General features: G+C 38.6%; 1 protein-coding gene across 3 annotated transcripts in view; it reads right to left on the bottom strand.

Moving 5' to 3' along the window:
- Window positions 1–11,245: 11,245 nt before the first annotated feature.
- Window positions 11,246–18,007, bottom strand: part of ZNF800 (zinc finger protein 800) — a 43,752-nt gene continuing 36,990 nt past the window's right edge. For 2 of the 3 annotated variants that reach the window (XM_074315644.2, XM_088799937.1), the window contains exon 6: window positions 11,246–12,396. In XM_074315644.2, the coding sequence (XP_074171745.1) occupies window positions 12,210–12,396 (187 nt within the window). In that variant the 3' untranslated portion in view covers window positions 11,246–12,209. The other variant, XM_019749050.3, reaches the window with a different exon arrangement.

Raw genomic sequence — 18,007 nt, 5'->3', positions numbered from 1 at the left:
TAGACATTCTTTATTATCATTTCACAGATGAAGCAGCTCAGACTCAGGAACTCCATCAAGGCTGCACATCGAGTCACCTTTACTTGCCTGACTCCAGAGCCCACGGTTTTAACTTCTCCACTGGACCACCTCCCAGCGCTGGTGCTAGGACAGAAAAAGATTGCACGCTTGGAGCTACCGCCTGTCTTTTCTTCTGCATAACTAAGTCTCCTCCCATCACACACTCAAGTCCTCTTTGGTTAGTATGTGAAATTACTAGAGCAGACTCAAAGCTTAACAGGAATCCATAGACCACAGGTAACCCACCTGAGTGCCCACGCGACACACATCCAGTTCCCTGCACCACTGTGCCACTCCTCTGCCCGTCCGCCAATAACCCCTTACTGGGCCCCTCGAGGGGGCCTAATGCTGTGCTAGACTCAGGGTTCCAGAAATCTAGTAAATGTCACAGAGCCTAAGATGCCACTCTTTTGTGTACTGCTTCAGAAATACTAACACCGCTTTCTTGTCATTTGCAATTTTTATTTTGTACTTATTAAAAGAATTCTTGGTACACCTAGAGACAGATGTCAAGTAACCTGTGCTCACCTGGTCTAGGTCTTTTCTAGCACCTTTGTATGAACAGTATAAGTTCAAGGCACACCTGGGTTTACATTGCCACTTTAAACTCGGAGTTCAAGTTTTCTCCCTCAACAAATTGAACACACAAAATCACATCTTGATTTGTGTTCACACACAAATTGAACACACAAAATCACATGTTGCTGGAAGTTAAGGAGTTTCTCCTCAAAGGTAGCAGGAAATTTCTGATAAAGGCACATTTGGTGCCTTAACGATAGACCCGCATCTGGCATCACTAAGCACACCAGCTTCTCTCATTGCTTTAAAATTCGATCACCTATTCCAAGGGATGTGACAAGTTGTGCCTTCGGGGGTTTTGCTTGACCTGCAGTAGGGAGTGCTTTTGCACATGTCTCAGGAAGAAACATGCCACCGCTTCACCTGCCTGCCAGGGATGGCTTGGTTTTGCTTTCATAGTTTTACAGTTATTCCTCCAACAATCAGCATCTGATTTACTAACATCAAATATATGCCCTGTTGCTCTATTTCTGTGCCTTTCTTTGTACATCTTAACTTTTCAATGCGGAATCATACAGTAATATTTTTGAAGACTGTTTTTACCAGTAAATTTATTGGCTTAACAACAACCAAAAAAAAAAAAAAAAAAAAAAAAAAAACAGAAAAACAACAATCAATCTTCACGGAGAATTGAGATTGTTGTGGTTGGTTTAAGGCTATTCCTGAGCTCTGAGGAAGCTGGCCGCTTTCTGAGCAACCTGGTCTTTCTTCTAGACAAGACAGATTTTAGAACTCTTCTACCTTTTCTTTTAAACTCTAAATTTCTTGTGATAGCCTGGATTCTCCAGTGTAGCAGCAAGAGCTTTCTAATACCTCTTCCATCAAGCCTGGAGCGATGTTTCTCCTTAAGCTTTGAAATAATTATTTCTTATAAGCATACACCCCGTCATATGTCGACCACATATATGCGTGGAATTATTGCCTTCTGAATCGTAACCAGGGAATCACTTGGGACCTGGGAGGGGTGGGACACCCCAAATCCTCAGTTCCCTCAGAGTCTCAAAAACTTTGTTCCTGAAGGCATCTGGCAAGGCCCGCATCTGAACAGCACACAGAGGCAGCAGGCTGACCATCGGCTTTGCCCACTGCCTTCCTCCCTAGTCACCTGCACTGCACGTAGCCTCGTCCATAGAAGTGCCCTCTGCCCTGGCATGGCTTAGAAAGCAACCCACACATGCTTGAGAGCGTGACCAGAAGCTGCACAAACTACCATGTCCACTTTTATTCAGGCACAAGCAAGCTGGCAGAGTACCACAAACCTTGGCTGGAACCACAAACTGTCATCCTGCGTTTGGGTGACGGATTCCTTCGTAGCCTGGATCACCAAGTGCCCTAAGCATGAGGATCACACTTTGCCCTCCTCCTTCTCAAGTTCACATTGTATCTCTTGACAACTTTAACAAACCCTGTCCTTCCTTTTCATGGCCTCATACAGACCTGCAGGCTTTGCAATACTACAAAGGAAAAGGTTTTTCAAGACAGTTTTAAATGCCTTTTGTTTAAATTAAACTCAACATGTAGTACCAACAATGTACATCACTTGATTGAGGAAAGGACTGTATGAAAAGCCATGAGCATGTTTGTGCTGCAATGTCAATGTCACTACATCACTACTGCCACCAAGGTCAGGGTGATAAAAAAAAAAAAAAAAAAAAATCTCATCCTGAAATGGATGAACAATGGTAAGGAATGATCCTGATTTTAGGAAGTACCAGGGCATACCTCCTCTGAGCCTACACTCTCTGACAAGAGTGCATTCGGCTGTCATTTCTGGGATCAGTTTTACACATAAGTGAAAAATTACCTTGAAAATTTTCTCTTTTCTATTATACAGCTAAAATGGGAATAAATTTAATATTGATTGAAGCTTAAAGACTAATACCAGTGTACATTGCTGGGAATAATAGTGGGCCTTAACTAGAATTATGTTTTTTTCTTCTATTGAGAATTTTTTAACTTACAGGACTACTTGAAATGTGATTTCTGGTGGCAGCCTGGAAAAGTACTGATGATTTTCATTTCTGTCATACAAAGACATGAAATTCAAACCTACTAGTATATATGCAAATATATTATCAGTTACTCCAGGTTTCCAAGTAACTAAAGGGGAAAAAAAATCTTACCTAAAACAAATTAAAGCTTAGTCTTGAAAACAGAAGTATAAACAGTGCCCTAACTGACGAATTCAAGGTTTCCTTTCTGTTTTTCCCAACCATCCACATATTTTCATCTTTAACCATAGCATGTAATGTAGTTGGACTTTGCAGATCTCATTTTTGTCAGTGTTTTACTCTGATTAACATGTTTTCCAAGGACACTGAGGTAAATGAGTTCCACAGGTTCCACTTTATTTATAATCAAGAAGTCAGCATCAAACGATAAAACTAGTGTCTGCAGGCCAAAACTATTAGATGTCAGACCATGTCCCAATCTTTTGCTTTTCCTATTAAACTACACTTTCTTTCCATTTATGTTTCAATTCAGTTCTCTTCATTCATTTCTATTAACTTATTCCATCAAAATGAACTGAGTGTCTTTGATAGGGGACCCACAATAGTGACAGCTCAAAAGCAAATCGTTTCTCCTCTTTTTAGTTCCTTTATCATCTTTTCAACTTACCTGAGAACCCAGAGGACTAAAAGAAAAAATTTTAAAGAAAGCGTGACATTTTGTAAGTTTGATTATGTTAAAGCATCTGCTTCAGCCAGAAAATCAGTCCTTTTATAATGGATTTTCTCAGGTTACATATCCCTAGTTCTTCATTTGGTCTCTTTGATTTTTATGTATATGACATAATGCTGACGTGAGCAACTACTGGAAATAGTATTTGCAGGAGGATGATCACCCAATTACTTCGAGGTATTTCCTGGGTAATTAATCAAGAGAAACAATTTCTGACATTCTATTGAATTTAATGTGCTGTCTTACATTTTCAATGGTCAGCAAATATCCACATTATGAAGTATGAATAGGAACATTTCTGAGGGCTGTGAACTTTAAGTCTTGCCCTTACTGTTTTTCCTTTCTGAACCTCAGCCTACGTTTATTCAATACAGAATTTCTACTGACTTGAAAAACAGAACTGTAATATAGCTGAAGTGTTTTCAGAAAATTAGCATTAAGCCATTTGATTGGGTTTGATTAATTACGCACAATGATAAATAATCATATATCACAGACTCATGAAAGTCAGGTGAGTGAAACAACAGCAAACTGCTTTTAAGTGTTGTTTTAATCCTAAGAAACTTGGGTTTGCTTATATCATTTTCAGATTTCTGCTAATGCTACAGGCAAACATCTGCAAAGGAAGATTAATTGTATTATTTGTAGGAAATCTAATTTCTATAAAGCACTTTATAGTATTTGGATGAAAGAAAAGTGTCAGAGAAAATTATCAAAGCTGATTTGATAAATTGCTGATTGCATATTCCTTTTACTTAGAAAACAGTGAACACTCTTAAAGAATGACATTAAAGGAAAACTGCAAATTTATGGTTTGTAATTTGGGGAATATTTTTCATTCAGCTCAAAATTAATAAACTGGTTATTAAGCACTGCCAGTTCAAATCAAAGCTTTGCTTTTCCCCACCACAAACAAGCAATGAAACCGCTTAAGAGGGAGTTATGCCAAGCATCCAAGCACCGTGCTGTTTAAAAATGAAATTGAAATCTGACTTATGACAAGTCAAAGTACAGGGACTTTAAAAAGACCACCCAGTCACCGTGTGTTCCTACAAATTTGGGGCTACAATGAGCTGAGGTCTGGCTCTTGCTTGTTTGTTTCCTACTACTGCTGTAACAAAGTACCCCAAGCTTAGTGGCTTACAATGCAGATGTACTATCTTACCATTCTGGAGGTCAGAACTGTCAATCGGATAAATTCTAGGTATCAGCCGGGCTGTGTTCCTTCTGGTGGTTCTAGAGGAGAATCAATTTCTTGCATTTTCCAGCTTCCAGAGGCTGTTCACCTTCCTTGGTGGATTATTCCAACCTCTGCTTCTGTCATCACCTCTTCTCTGGCTCTCCTGCCTCTCTGTTACTGATAAGGGCAGAAGTCCTACAACGGAGGACATACAGAAGAAGACATATGGAGACTGGTATGAGGGGCAGAGACATAGGTCAGGCAGGCCCCACACCCACGGTGCACCAGTTAACAAATGGGAGGGCTATCTCTGCTGCAGAGGTCCCCCCTGAGGAGCGAGGGGACCCAGCCCCACAGCAAGTTCCCCAGCCCAGGCTTCCAGTGCCAGAAAGAGAAGTCCCCATAACTTCTGGCTGTGAAAAACAGTGGGGATTGTGGCTGAGTAAGCCGAATGACTGTTGGAGTCTCCAGCGTTCCACATAAAGGGCCCACACACAGACTTACTGCTGACAGACTCACAGACTCAGCTCCAGTGCTGGGGTAGCAGCTTGAAAAGGGCCAGGGACATACAGGAGGAACTGAGTTGTTTGGCTTCAAAATGAGGGCTGGAGGGGCAGCTTTCTCCCAAACAAAAGAGGTTGGGCAAGCTAGGAGAGAGGTAGGAGCACTGAGCCAGGAAAGGGGGAGGAAGCCTGTCCACACTCCTGCAAATAGCCATCTTCTGACCACCCTTTGGACCTAGGAAGGCTCAACTGATGGCACAATAAAATGGACCTGAAGAAGCTCCAGAAGGCAAGGCTGTTTGGATTGAGAATTTGGGGTCCCAGGCACCCAGAATGTAGTCTACATAAGAAGGCTCAGGATCTAAGTGGGCATGTTCCCTTGGCTCCCAGACTCTTCATCCTGGCACAGCAAGAGTGACCAAAAAAGGCCCAGAGTGGGGCCCTATAAAGCATAGGACCCATAGCAGGGGTCTCTCATACCAGAGTCTGAGGGCAATCCTGAGGTCAGATCCTCAGGCCATGCCAGGACCAACTTTTCAGTGTAGAATAATAAGAGGCACCAGAAAACCAATTTATTCTACACGTTAAATCAATTGAAAGTTATACTACCAATACCAATTTGAACTACATAATACTGTGGTACCTCGGTTTTCTAACATAATCCGTTCCAGAGGACCGTTCAAGTTCTGAAACATATAAAAACTGAGGCACAGTTTCACCATAGAAAGTAATGCAGGATGGATTAATCCATTCCAGACCTTTAAAATCAACCCCTAAAACTGCAAATTTAGCACGAATTTTACCATCTAATGATACCATAGATCCATAAAATTTACAGCATTTGTAAACCGAAATGTTCATCAATGGAGACGTTCAAAAACCGAGGTACCACTGTACTGATGTGTAGAAGCCAAGCAAAAGGGCCATCAGGATGCTGCTAAGCTAATAAACCAAATCTGTGTTTCCTGAAGTTTTATTAAAAAAGAGCAAGCACTCTGGGCTTAGAAACCACAGCAGAAAGAGCCCAATGCTAATGTTAATAATACTGAAAAACATCAATTCGCAAAGATCTCTACTTCCTTATGTATTAGGGCAATGCTCACAAATAAGTGAAAAAAACAAAACCAGGGTGCAAAAGAATATGAGCCCAATTCTATTAAAAAGAAACAAAGACAAATGTACAGAAACAGTCCTAGAAGGAAATACAACAAAAGGTTATGGATTTTTTTCTGGATGATAAAGTTAGAGGTAATTTTTACTTTATTTATGTACATCAATTACATTTGTAATTATAAAATTAAACATTTTTAAAACTACTGTCTCCAAGTCTAAAAGAGAAACTGTTCTAATGCTAAAATTTTGTGACAAAGTCCATGTTCACAATTTTCAAATCCTTCCTGAGTTCATAAACTTTGATAATGAGTTTCTCTAATTATTAGATGCTCATTTAAGTTCTCTATTACCTGAGGATTTTTGATGCAATAAACATTTTTAAAGCTCTTTCTTGTCTTCTACATGAGTAACTAGGGTATTATATAGGAATCACAATTCCAGTAAATTACTGCTATTAGTGGTATGCCAATCCCATTGTAATTAGTATAGTCACCACTAGTTGATGCTATTGGTAGGCTCTTGTAACAAGGAACTCTAGATAATGCCTGCATATAACTTCAGATAAGACCATTTCACAGGTAACTTTACTTTTTTCAAACACAATTAGCTCTTTATTAAAATAGCAACATAAATACTAATAAATTTATTCTTTATTAAAAAGGAAACAATTCACAGTAACAAAAACCTTACAACACTATCTTAAATAACACAAGTCAAAAATGAAATAAAAACAGCAATTATAATCCATTATTTTAAAATAGCAACAATTAAGAGACTACATACCAAAACTTTTAAGATGCAGTGAAAGCTGTGCTCAGAGGTAAATTTATAGCCTTACATGTCCTATTATTAAATAAGAAATAAAAATAAATGAACTAAGTCATCAATTACAAAGAAACATCCAGGAAACAACAAAATAAACTTAAGAAAAAATAAAGAAGGAATTAATAAGTTGTAAAAGTTATATTAATAATATTGAAAATAGAAAAAAGTATACTTTATAAAACAGCTAAGTGTTGGTTCCTTTAAAAGACTAGCAAGTCTAATAAAAGAAGGAAAAATGCAGCTAGAAAGATCAGAAATAAGAAAGGAGTTATAACTATGAATATAGAGAAAATACTTTAGTTATATATAGATATCTATTAATAAACTTTAAAATTCTATTAAAATGCATGGTTTCCTTTTTAAAATATTATTTTTTTTAATTGATATTGAAGAATTAGTAGTTAACCTGTCTAGCCCAAAATCATAGAAGAAAATTTTAATGTTTTCAGAGATTTATCTTTCATTCATCTACCCTGAAATAAAGCTTGGAGCCTAAACAGCACTATGGGTCAGTTCCTCCAAAACTTCAGAGTAGGCAATTCCTGTACTCTACACTAATCTGGAGCACAGAACATTTTCAGAATCTGATAAAGATAGAATTATAGAATTAAGAAATGTAAAACTACAGTACAATCTTATTCATGAATTATCCTAAATAAAATGTAAGAAGTTAAATTCAACACTATTATACTGCAAGAGGAAAAAAAACACCATGATGACACAGGACGCATCTTATGCAAAAATAATTCAATATTGAAAAATCAATTAATATAATTTATTGTAATAATAGGTCAAGAGAGTATAACCATATAATAATTTCTAGTTCCCCAGAATATGTTTAATATAATTCAACAGCTTCCAATAAAATGTTTAGCATACTTAAACCAGGAAACCACTTTCTTCACCTGATAAAGACCTCTATTTTAATCCAACAGCTAACATCTAGAGCTGGTGAAATATTAATGGCATTCCTAAAAAGTCAGGAATAATACCAAAATTAATACTATGATTTATTTAATATGTGAGGTATAAAAATTGTAAAGAGAGAAAATTATCATTAATTACACTTCAAATGATTGTCTATTTAGAAGAGAATCAACTAGTAGGATTAATGAAAGAGTTCAGAAAATTTACCAAATACAAAAATCAATAACTTGACCCTGCAAGAAGGGTCAAGTTAAATAATCCCAACAAAGATATAAACTACATAACATTATTATTAATAAGAAATAGGCAGGACTTACAAAATATCTGAGGAATATAGAAGAAGCCTTCAATAAACTTGACGTGATAGTTCCTGAATGGGAAAATTAATATTACAAAGATGGCAATTCTCCCCCAATTATCTATACTGTTAAAGCAATTTTAAACAAAATGCCAATGGAATTTATTTTGAAACTTGACCAAAATATAATTAAAGTTTATCTGGAAGAATAAGTGCACAAATATAGCTGAAAATCTTTTTGAAAAAGAAGAGTAATGTTTACCCCATTAAAAAGTTAATCACACAATAAAATAAATTACAAAATGACAATATAAAATGACAGCATGGTTCAGGAATAGAGAAGGATACCAAAAAACAAATAATAAATTCAGAAACATTCCAAGTATATGTAAATATTTAATATTTAATAAATGTGGTACTTTCAAAACAGTGGAAGAGAGTTTTCAATCAATGATGATGCAACAGCTAAATAAATATTTAGGTCCTTAATCACATCTATATCAAAAATAAATTTCATTTGGAGTAAAGATTTAAATCTAAAAGAAAATTTTTAAAGAAAACATAAACAAATATTTATATAACATTGAGATGGAGAAGACTTTTTACAACATATCACCAAATGCAGAAATCATGAAAGAAAAGATAGATTTATCTAAATGAAAAATGTAATATTTCCGTATATCAAAGACATCATGAATTAAATTGGTAAATATATGACAAGGGGGAAAATGTCTGCAGCATATAGAATAAACAAATCATTAGTGGTTTTAATATATAAAGAGCTTTTACAAATCAATAAAAAGTGAACTCCCAAAAGAAAAATTAGCAAATGTGTTTATTTGTTATTTCAACAGATATTTATTGTGCACCTATTTGTGCCAAGTATTGTTCTAGGGGCTGGGAATACAATGTTGAAGAATCTAGACATTCACACATAGTCTCTTCCCTCATTCATTCCAGTGTGGCAAACACACACGTAATTAAACAAATAAATAAAGTTACAAATTGAGATAAGGGATTTGAGTAAAGAACTGAGATAGCAAACGGGAGAAGGGAAACAAGGACTACTTTCAAGCAATGCTCAGGGCAGGCCTATCTCAAGAAGTATTTCAGCTCTTATCTAAAAGACAAGGGTGCCATGAGGAAGAGGGTAGATAAGAAGACAGCTTATGCAGAGATAACAGCATTTACTAAGCCCCTGAGGTGAAGATCTCAAGCATGTTGGAGGAACCAGTGTAGCTGCTTTAGAGTGAGCAATACACAAAGGTGTACAGATGGGGCTGGAGAGATAGGTGAGGGTCAGATTTTGCAAGGCTCTGTGAGACACAGGAGTTTAGATTGTATCTATGAGCAGCACTTGACTCAATTCAATTTCTGAGTAAGCTCTCTGTTGCCATTCTATCAAGAAGTGGGTCATGGGTTGGAGCAGAGACCAGGTAGGACTGGCAGTCACTACAATCAAGTGAGGAAAAAATATTGATCAGGATTAAGTGATGGCATTGAAAATGGAAAGAAGCAGACAGATTAAAGATAGATTTTGAGGATAAAACTGATAGATTATGCTGGTTTATTTGATGTAGGGGAAAGGTCATGAAAAGAATCAAGGATGATGCTTGGGTTTCTGGCTGGAGCAATTGGTTGGACGGGTGGTGCTGTTTCCTATCATTGGGGGAATGGAAACAGGTTTGGGGTGAGAATGAGGAATTAGACTTTGGACAGATTAAGTATGAGAGATCTGAGTCATCCAAAGGAAGATATTGAGCAAGCAATTAGACATTTGAGTCCAGCACTTAAAGGAAAGGGCAACGTGGGAAACGTAAATTTGAAACTCATTCGCATAAAGACTTAAATCCATGGAAAGTGATAAGCTCGTCCTGGGAAAGAACGTAGAAAGAAAAGAGGGCTCCAAATGGAGGTGAGACCTCAACTTTTCAGTTAGGTATAGGAGATGGAGCATAAGACTGAGGACTGATCAGTGAAGAAGAAATCCAGGAGAGAATCGTGTTTTGAATATGAAGAGAGAACATTTAAAGAAGGAGAGAGTGGTCAGGTGAGGACAGGAAAGTACCCTTTTGGATAGGGTAATGAGGAAGTGACTGGCGACCTTAACAATGACACTTTCAGTGGTGATGGGGAAGTCAGATTGTGGATTGAAAAGTGAATAGAAGATGATTCGAAAATGAAGACAATATATAAGGATAACTCTATAAAGAAGTACGGTTATGAAGGAGGGCTGAGAAATGGCTCATACGTAGATGGAAGAAATGTGCACAAGGAAAGGTTTGGTTAAGGTTGGGGACACTGAAGCACATCTGCAATCTGATGAGAATGATCCATTTGAGACAGAGATTGATGATGCAGAAGAGAGAAAGGGGAAAGCCTAAGAAGAGAAGTCCGTGAAAAGGCAAGAGGGTTGGGATCCAGAGTGAAAGAGGAGCTGGCCTTTAAAACTTCCTCCATAGTCACAAGAAGATGGTTACCAAGGCAGCTGGGTGGGGGGTTGGCGGGTCTTGTGGTGGAAAGATGAGAAAGTTTGTATGTAATATCTTCTTTTTTCCAAGGAAAATTTGAAGTAAACTGGGAGGAGGGGATCAGAAAACTTGGAGATGAAAAGGTAAAAATAGTAGTTTCAGAAGTGGGAAACTGAGAGCCGCAGTACGAACAATAGCACCCATTTGAAATTTGAGATAACAGACTGAAAGTAAAACTAGTTGGTTGTGTTGTGTGATTTTCTTGAAGAAAATGCTCAGTTATCCCAGTCAGGCCCAGAGAAGGCAAATGGTAAGGTTCATCCAGAGTTGGGATTTTACCAGGAAAGTAAATTGGAAGAAATTGAGGTTCAAGGCTGCTGAAAGCATTGTATTTCAAGGAGGATGATTATAATCGTGAACCAGGGTATGGATCTAGGCTAGACGAGGAAGGGAGTTCAACAAGGGGTTGATAAACAGGGGGAAATGAGGTTACTGAATTAGCTATCAGGGAACAAGGGATCCAGAAGGATAGGATGGTGATGATCAGAGTGGAATGTTTGATAATGTGTTAGGTCAGGTCCTCCGCGAAGCAGACACCAAGGCAGGGTTCAACTTGCAAGAGTTTTATTGAGGGAAACATCAGTGAAGGGTAAAGGGGAGGAATCAGAAGCAGGATGGAGGAGGGCTTCACACCATAATGCACGTCTGACACCTATGAAAGGAGACAGGGATTGGGCGAGAAGAGCCTCAGACTGCATGCAGCACAGTTCTAAGGAAGTTTCAGCCAGGCTGCTGAAGAGTCCCCACGCCGAAGTTGCTCGTTAGGCGAGTCCAGCGTCTCACACGAATGGGTCACCACTAATACCCTCACTGAGCTGTCTGACTGGAAACAGCCTGGGAGAAGTGGGGCCTCAGCGCAAACCCAGTGCATAGTGGACGCCCTGGGATGGCAGTCTAGAACCGTGGGAGCAAGGACTGATTCCAAAGGGAAGAAATGGTCATCGGAGATGAACTACGAGGAGGGGGCTGGATGTTGGAGTTCAAGTTCAAGCACAGAAATGCACCACACAACTCCAGATTGTGTCAGTCGCTCCATAGTCACTGGGATTTGTACACTTATTAAAACAATCTTCTGGCAGATGGGGGGGGGGGGCAGTTAGCTGGCTGATAGGATTTGAGGTGACGAAGCCTAAAGTGGGCGCTAGTCTTTGAAGAACTAATAACTAAAGAAATCGACTAGGTAGTTGATAAATCACGTGGAGAGGGAAAGAGGATGGTATTGTCCGGTGGCAAGATTCTCAGAAGCCCGGGTGTCGGCAGGACGGACGAGGAAGCAGCGCTTGGCGAGCAGCAGCCGGCACGGAGGCCGTCCTCCCGCCCGCCGGCCCTAAGGCACGCGCTCCTCCAGTTCTGCGGGAAACCGGTCCAGTTAAAACAAGGGGCTCCGCGAGTCGCTGCGGACACCGGGAGTTCGCTGACCACCGTGGTCTTCCGATCGCTCTGGGAGGGTCTGGAGGGCGCGCCGGGGAGAAGCGCCCGAGGTGCGCGGCGCGGCGCGGGTGCGGCGGCGCTCACGGGGGCGCGGGCTTCCGGAGGCCGCGGGCGGCGTGCTGGCGCTCCCGGGCGGCGCCCCCGCGGAGCTTGGCGCGGCAGTTGGCGGCGGCCTGGCGCGTGGTGACGGCGGCCGCGGGCGGGCAGCGGCTCCCCGGGGCGGCCGGGCGCAGGGCGGCGGCGCTGCGGGGCGACGGCTTCCCGAGGCTTCGGCCCGCGCGGGCGGCAGCGGTCCCCAGGGAGAAAGACAAAGACACGCCGGTTAGAAACGGGGCAAACGCGCTTCCCGGTTATGCCAAGTGCTGCAAACCCAAACTCAGCGCGATGCCATTTGCGCCCGACAGGTGGTCTGTCCCACGGACACAGGAGGTGCAAACCTGTGTGGGTCGGAGGAAAACGGCATCCAGTGGAAGTCTCATACAACATGCTTTAGCAATTTAGGAAACAGCATCAAAACCCTGACTTTTTTTAACACTCTCTGACCCAGAAATTCCAGTTTTAGAACTTTCCATTAAGTAATAATTATGAAGACATACAAAATTTTCATACAGGGTATTCAGAGCAATGTCTATAATAGCACAAAAACAAAGTCAAAAAAATAAAAACTGGAAGTATCCTATATCCAACAATAAGGGGTTGGTTAGGTCAGTCCTTTTCTCATAATGGATACAAACCTGCTACTAAAATAATGCTGAGAAATACCACCTAATCATATATGAGTGACTATACATATATACATATATGGGTGAATTTTCCCATATATGGGAAAATATACTAGATGAAATTTTTTTTAAAAAAATCAGTTTCATCCCTATTTGTAGTGTGTGGGTGTGTGTACCCTTATGTGTATACCTGTGTATCAACACAACACACCACACATGTATTCAATAGAAACACTCCAAAATGTTAACTGGTTATCTCCAGGTGATGAGGCTGCAGGTGATCTTTATTTATATATTTCCCAAATTGTGTACAATAAGCATATTCTATATTTATAATAAAAATCCAAGTTAATTAAATGAAAGGAATTTTACTCCAGTCTTATTACCCATTCTAACTTTCTCCCACTTCAAATTTATGGAAAAAACTATTTTATATTGTGTAACAAAGTGGTGCACATCCGAAGATTTTAAGAATTAATGAATGGTCTACAGAAGTTTATCTTCCTCAAAGGTTCTAAATAAATCACCATATTACAGAGCAGTTTATTCCTTAAACATTACATCGGTAATCAAAACCAGTCTTTTGTAACGTTTTACCTTATTTTACTCTATTAAACATTTCTACTTCAGAAAAAAAGAAAGCTTTCTGGGCTTCTAACAAACCTAATTTGATTTGTAATCTCCACACATTTGGGAACACAAAGTGTGCTAAAAACAGAAGAAAAATTACCATAAAATTACCATTTGGAACAAATAATTTAGATAATACCAATGTTTTAACAATGTATTCAATACTTTTGTCTTTAACTTGAAAGAATGATGTGGGAGCAAAACTGAAAATAATTGAACTAGAGTCTAAACAATGAACTAGAATCTAAACAATGAACTAGAGTTTAAACAACATCTTGGTCTTTCGATCATAGCAAATGTAAATTTTTTGCAGTTATTATACCTAGGGAATCTGTCTTGCTAAATCTTTTTCCAGGAAAATATGTAAGGATGACAATAAAATTATACTAATATGACATTGGGGCATGGTTCCAGGGCTTTGTTATTAAACTGATAGAAGAGCCATTATAAGTTACAATGATATTTTAACCCAAAGTGATTTCAGAATTGTCAGGTTGGTTTTATTTAATGATGAGCAAATCTAAGCTTAGATGTTGATTGAAATGTTGCTTAAACAGCTGATTACCTAATCAACCACACCAACCTGCAAGTTTCCTTCCCTCTAAAGATACTGGATAAAATTATCATGTCTAAAAGCATACCTATAGTTTAAGAAAATACCAGAAATAAAATTTACAAAGAGGACAAATCCTAAGAGGCCAAAAGTTTGTTAACCAACTGCTCCTAAACAAAAAGGTTATATAAGCTTTTATGAAGCATTCCCTCTTCAAAAATCTGTTTATCACAAAATGACTTAACAGGAATAAATACAGATAAGACAGAAGAGCATTTATTTTTGGTGCTATAGTCCAACTTTCATCGTCCATATTTCAATTTAATTCAACATTCAACATTTTTGAGTGCCCATTATGTTTAAAACACTGTGCTTAGACACTAAGAACTACATATATATGTATATATGTACATATATACATATATATATATAAATGTATATGTATATATATCTATATCTCGTGAGGTTCCTACCTTTGAGAAGCTCTATCTAGAAAATTACCTTCAGATCATCAGGATAACGCAGACCCTGGGGCTGAATTCCTAAACCACCCAGTAGTCCTGCCAAGGCTTTCTTTCCCATATTCTTCAGGTGAGCTAATTTCCTGTCATTCCTTTGCTCAAATTCATCCAGAGCACGTCAGTGTCTTCACACAAGCTAACTCACTAGTGCTTAACCTTTCAGGGAAGTCAAGGACCAGTTTGAGACGCTGATGAAAGACGTGGACTCTGAACTGCAGAAACATGCAAAGCATGGCATACACCACAGATTTCATCACTGGAAATGGAGCTCCTGAACATACGCAATGTATAAAAAATATTACTTACAAAGGATTATGCCTCCTTCGCATTATTTCTGATGAAAGAAAAAGGGTGGCTTCCTGAAAAAAATTAATTAAGAAAATTCTAACTGCTCAGTAGTAAATTTCAATGAGATTTGGCTTAGTGAGTTGAAACTGTGACATGGTCTTTGACATATCAACACATACATCATCTTTGATAATCAAGTGCAATTTTTTTTCTCCATGGCAACAAATGACCAAATCCTTGGCTCAAAGAGGTCCATAGAACCAAAGTGGAATTCCATGTCATGCTGTGCCTGCCAGGTTAAGGTAGCCTGTGTACTGGAACACTAACCTCCTTCAAGACTTTCAAGTTTAACTAACATTATTTCCTTTGCCTTCAAGTTCAATTAAGACTTCTGGAAAGGCGGTAAATTTCTATCTGGTAGAGAAAAACATCAGATTCTGTTCAGATTTCTTGGCAATACCTCTGGGAAAGCTGGTGACAGCTGCTATGGAAAGTAATAAGGCACAATGATGTGTGGCTTTCCTGTCCTCGTCAAAGCAGGAAAATCATACGTGCCTGACATAGGCGCACATCTGCTTTCAGGGAGCAATCATTGTTTTCTTCCATGTGAATGTTTTTTAGAGAGGAGAGAATTTTGAAGATGCTGACACTCTTTACAGTTTCCAAAATGTGTCCTAAAATGAATACGTTTTGTAAAATGAAATTCTTTGGTAACATCAGAGAGCACACGAAAACATGAAGCTTGGTGCAGTGAGAGGCATCAAGTCGTATCCAGTTGCTGAACAGAAACAGTAGAGCGCTCATTTTTTTCTGGAATGATATCATTGGACAGAAGCACTGCCTCAGTTCTCTCTCATGGACCATACTTAGGAACCTTTACACCAAACTACTTGAGTCTCCACTCCCCCAACATACACTATTATTTCCCATCCGATGCTTTCATTCTTGGCATTTCACCCATCAATAAAAATACCTTCTCCCTTCTCTCATCAAATGCTGGCCATCCCTCAAGTCCCAGACCAAAAGCCATTGTGATAAGCTTTCCCTGGTTACTGCAATCTGAAAGAATCTATCCATTTTCTTAACCCCCACAATGTTTACTATCTATGACTGTCCTCAAAGTGTGACTCTGAGACCACCAGCTTCAAAAATGCACGATAATCTGTATTTTTACAAACACCAGAAAGAGCTGTGGCAATTTTCCCACTGTTTTCACAAATCTATTTTGCAACTCTTAAAAGACTAACTCATCCCCACATGCATGGAGAGAAGGCTGACAAGGCTTATTATTGCTGGAGTGACCAACTGACTCATCTCAATTATTCCTTTCTGTACTCATTTTCACAGAAAAAGTTTTGATTTGTCAATGTGTATTTGCAAGATCTGTAATGTCACTGTTGACTGCTGAATGTACCATCATTAAACCTCCACCCCTGTGGTTTTCAATCATTGATTGCCTGTCAATTCCATGCCCATCCTACTGTTCTAGAGATTCAGATTCAGATACTGTTACCATTTGCAAAATAACTTTACATTCTATGAGAGAGAAATTAAGCAGAGCTCGAAATGAAGGTAAGCATGATTAGATGGAAAGGACTACAACTGACATTATAGATATATATATATGGACCAGGGAATAAAAATATATATATTTTTAAATATATATATATAAAAATATATTTAAAAATATATATATATTTATGTGTATATATATATATATATATATATATATTTTTTTTTTTTTTTTTTTTTCCCCCTAGTGCTGAGCAGTAACTTGAAGGTCACCTCTGCCAAAAGAATCACATTACAGATGGGGGAACTGTGGGGAATGGGGTATTTTGAAGAAACTAAAATTTTGAAAAAATCAAAATCTCAAAAAAAAAAATAGTAGCAAAATCATGCAGAGCCAAAAGGGATTGTCCTAAGTAGTTCGTGGATTCAACATTAAGGATAAATTATATTAAGGAGTTAAAAGAATTAAATAAAGACTTAAAAACTAAAAAATGTAAAAGATGAGACAGATTAGTCATCTAAAGAAATGGTCCAAAATATTGTCTTGACATTATAAGTATCAAAGTGACCTGAATTCAACACCAGTTATATTTATATTATCATTTATTTACTGATATGCCAGGCATTAAGCTAAGTGTTTCACATACATTAGTGCAATTTTATTAAACTCGAGTAGGAAAAAACATACTAAAGGAGATAGTCTATAGTAACTCTACAAGAAAAGACATCAAGGAAGGAAAAGCTGGCCGTGTCTGCACCCTGGCCTAGAAGAAAAGATGCTCCGAAAATTGCAAACGATCTGGTCTGAGTGGCAAGTATATTCCTATGGGAAAGTTGAATGTATCACACTACCAGCGCTTGCTGATACTGGGCAGAGAGTGCTAACTCAATGCTCATCAAGCAACCGCATGACTACAATATTTAGTTTTCCATGTAGATCTGCCCACTGAGAGAAAAATACGTTGAACCATAAACATGAGAAGCGAGTGTGCCCGATACTTCTCACTGCAAATTTTAAAAACTAGCATTGTGGTATTTATACACCAGTATAGGCTCGTCACCTTGCTAGAGAACCAACCATCTGGCCAGCCTTAGAAAGTCGTGGCCATGTCAAAGTTACCTGTGCGGCCTGGCAGGGAGGTTAGCCTGCCCTTTCTGTCTTGCTGTTCACCGTTTTCAAATTATACCATGTGATTTCACACATGCTCAAAGGAACCATTTAAAAAGAAATGCAAATGATGGGAAAGGAGGAAAATACAGTGTTGTTTCTCCATGCTCCAGAGCACCACCTTGTGAATTCAGAACTTAGTTTTTATAGCAGAGAAGGCTGAAGGTGTTTTTTTTAATGGCATAAACAAGTACTTGTTTCACTTATTAAAAAATTAGTCACCTAAACAAAAAAGTTCATATAAACTTTTACTAAAGAATAAATATCAAAACATTTCCCATGTCCTCAAATATATACAATATGCAGTTGTTCTTAGGGTTGTTTTTTTCCCACGTTTGGAGCGTTTTGTCAGTTTGTTTTCTGATAACATCCCCACAGAAGAAAGACCTATAAATACAGCAAGGTCCTAACATGATTTATCACAATTCTTGACAAGACTTTAGTGCACGATCTTACATCAAGAATTCCAAAGTCAGAATGCAAT

This window comes from Rhinolophus sinicus, chromosome 8 (assembly GCF_057876585.1).
Source record: "Rhinolophus sinicus isolate RSI-liver-muscle chromosome 8, RSI-T2T, whole genome shotgun sequence".
Classification (NCBI taxonomy): domain Eukaryota; kingdom Metazoa; phylum Chordata; class Mammalia; order Chiroptera; family Rhinolophidae; genus Rhinolophus; species Rhinolophus sinicus.
This window is presented reverse-complemented; position numbering and strand designations above follow the sequence as displayed.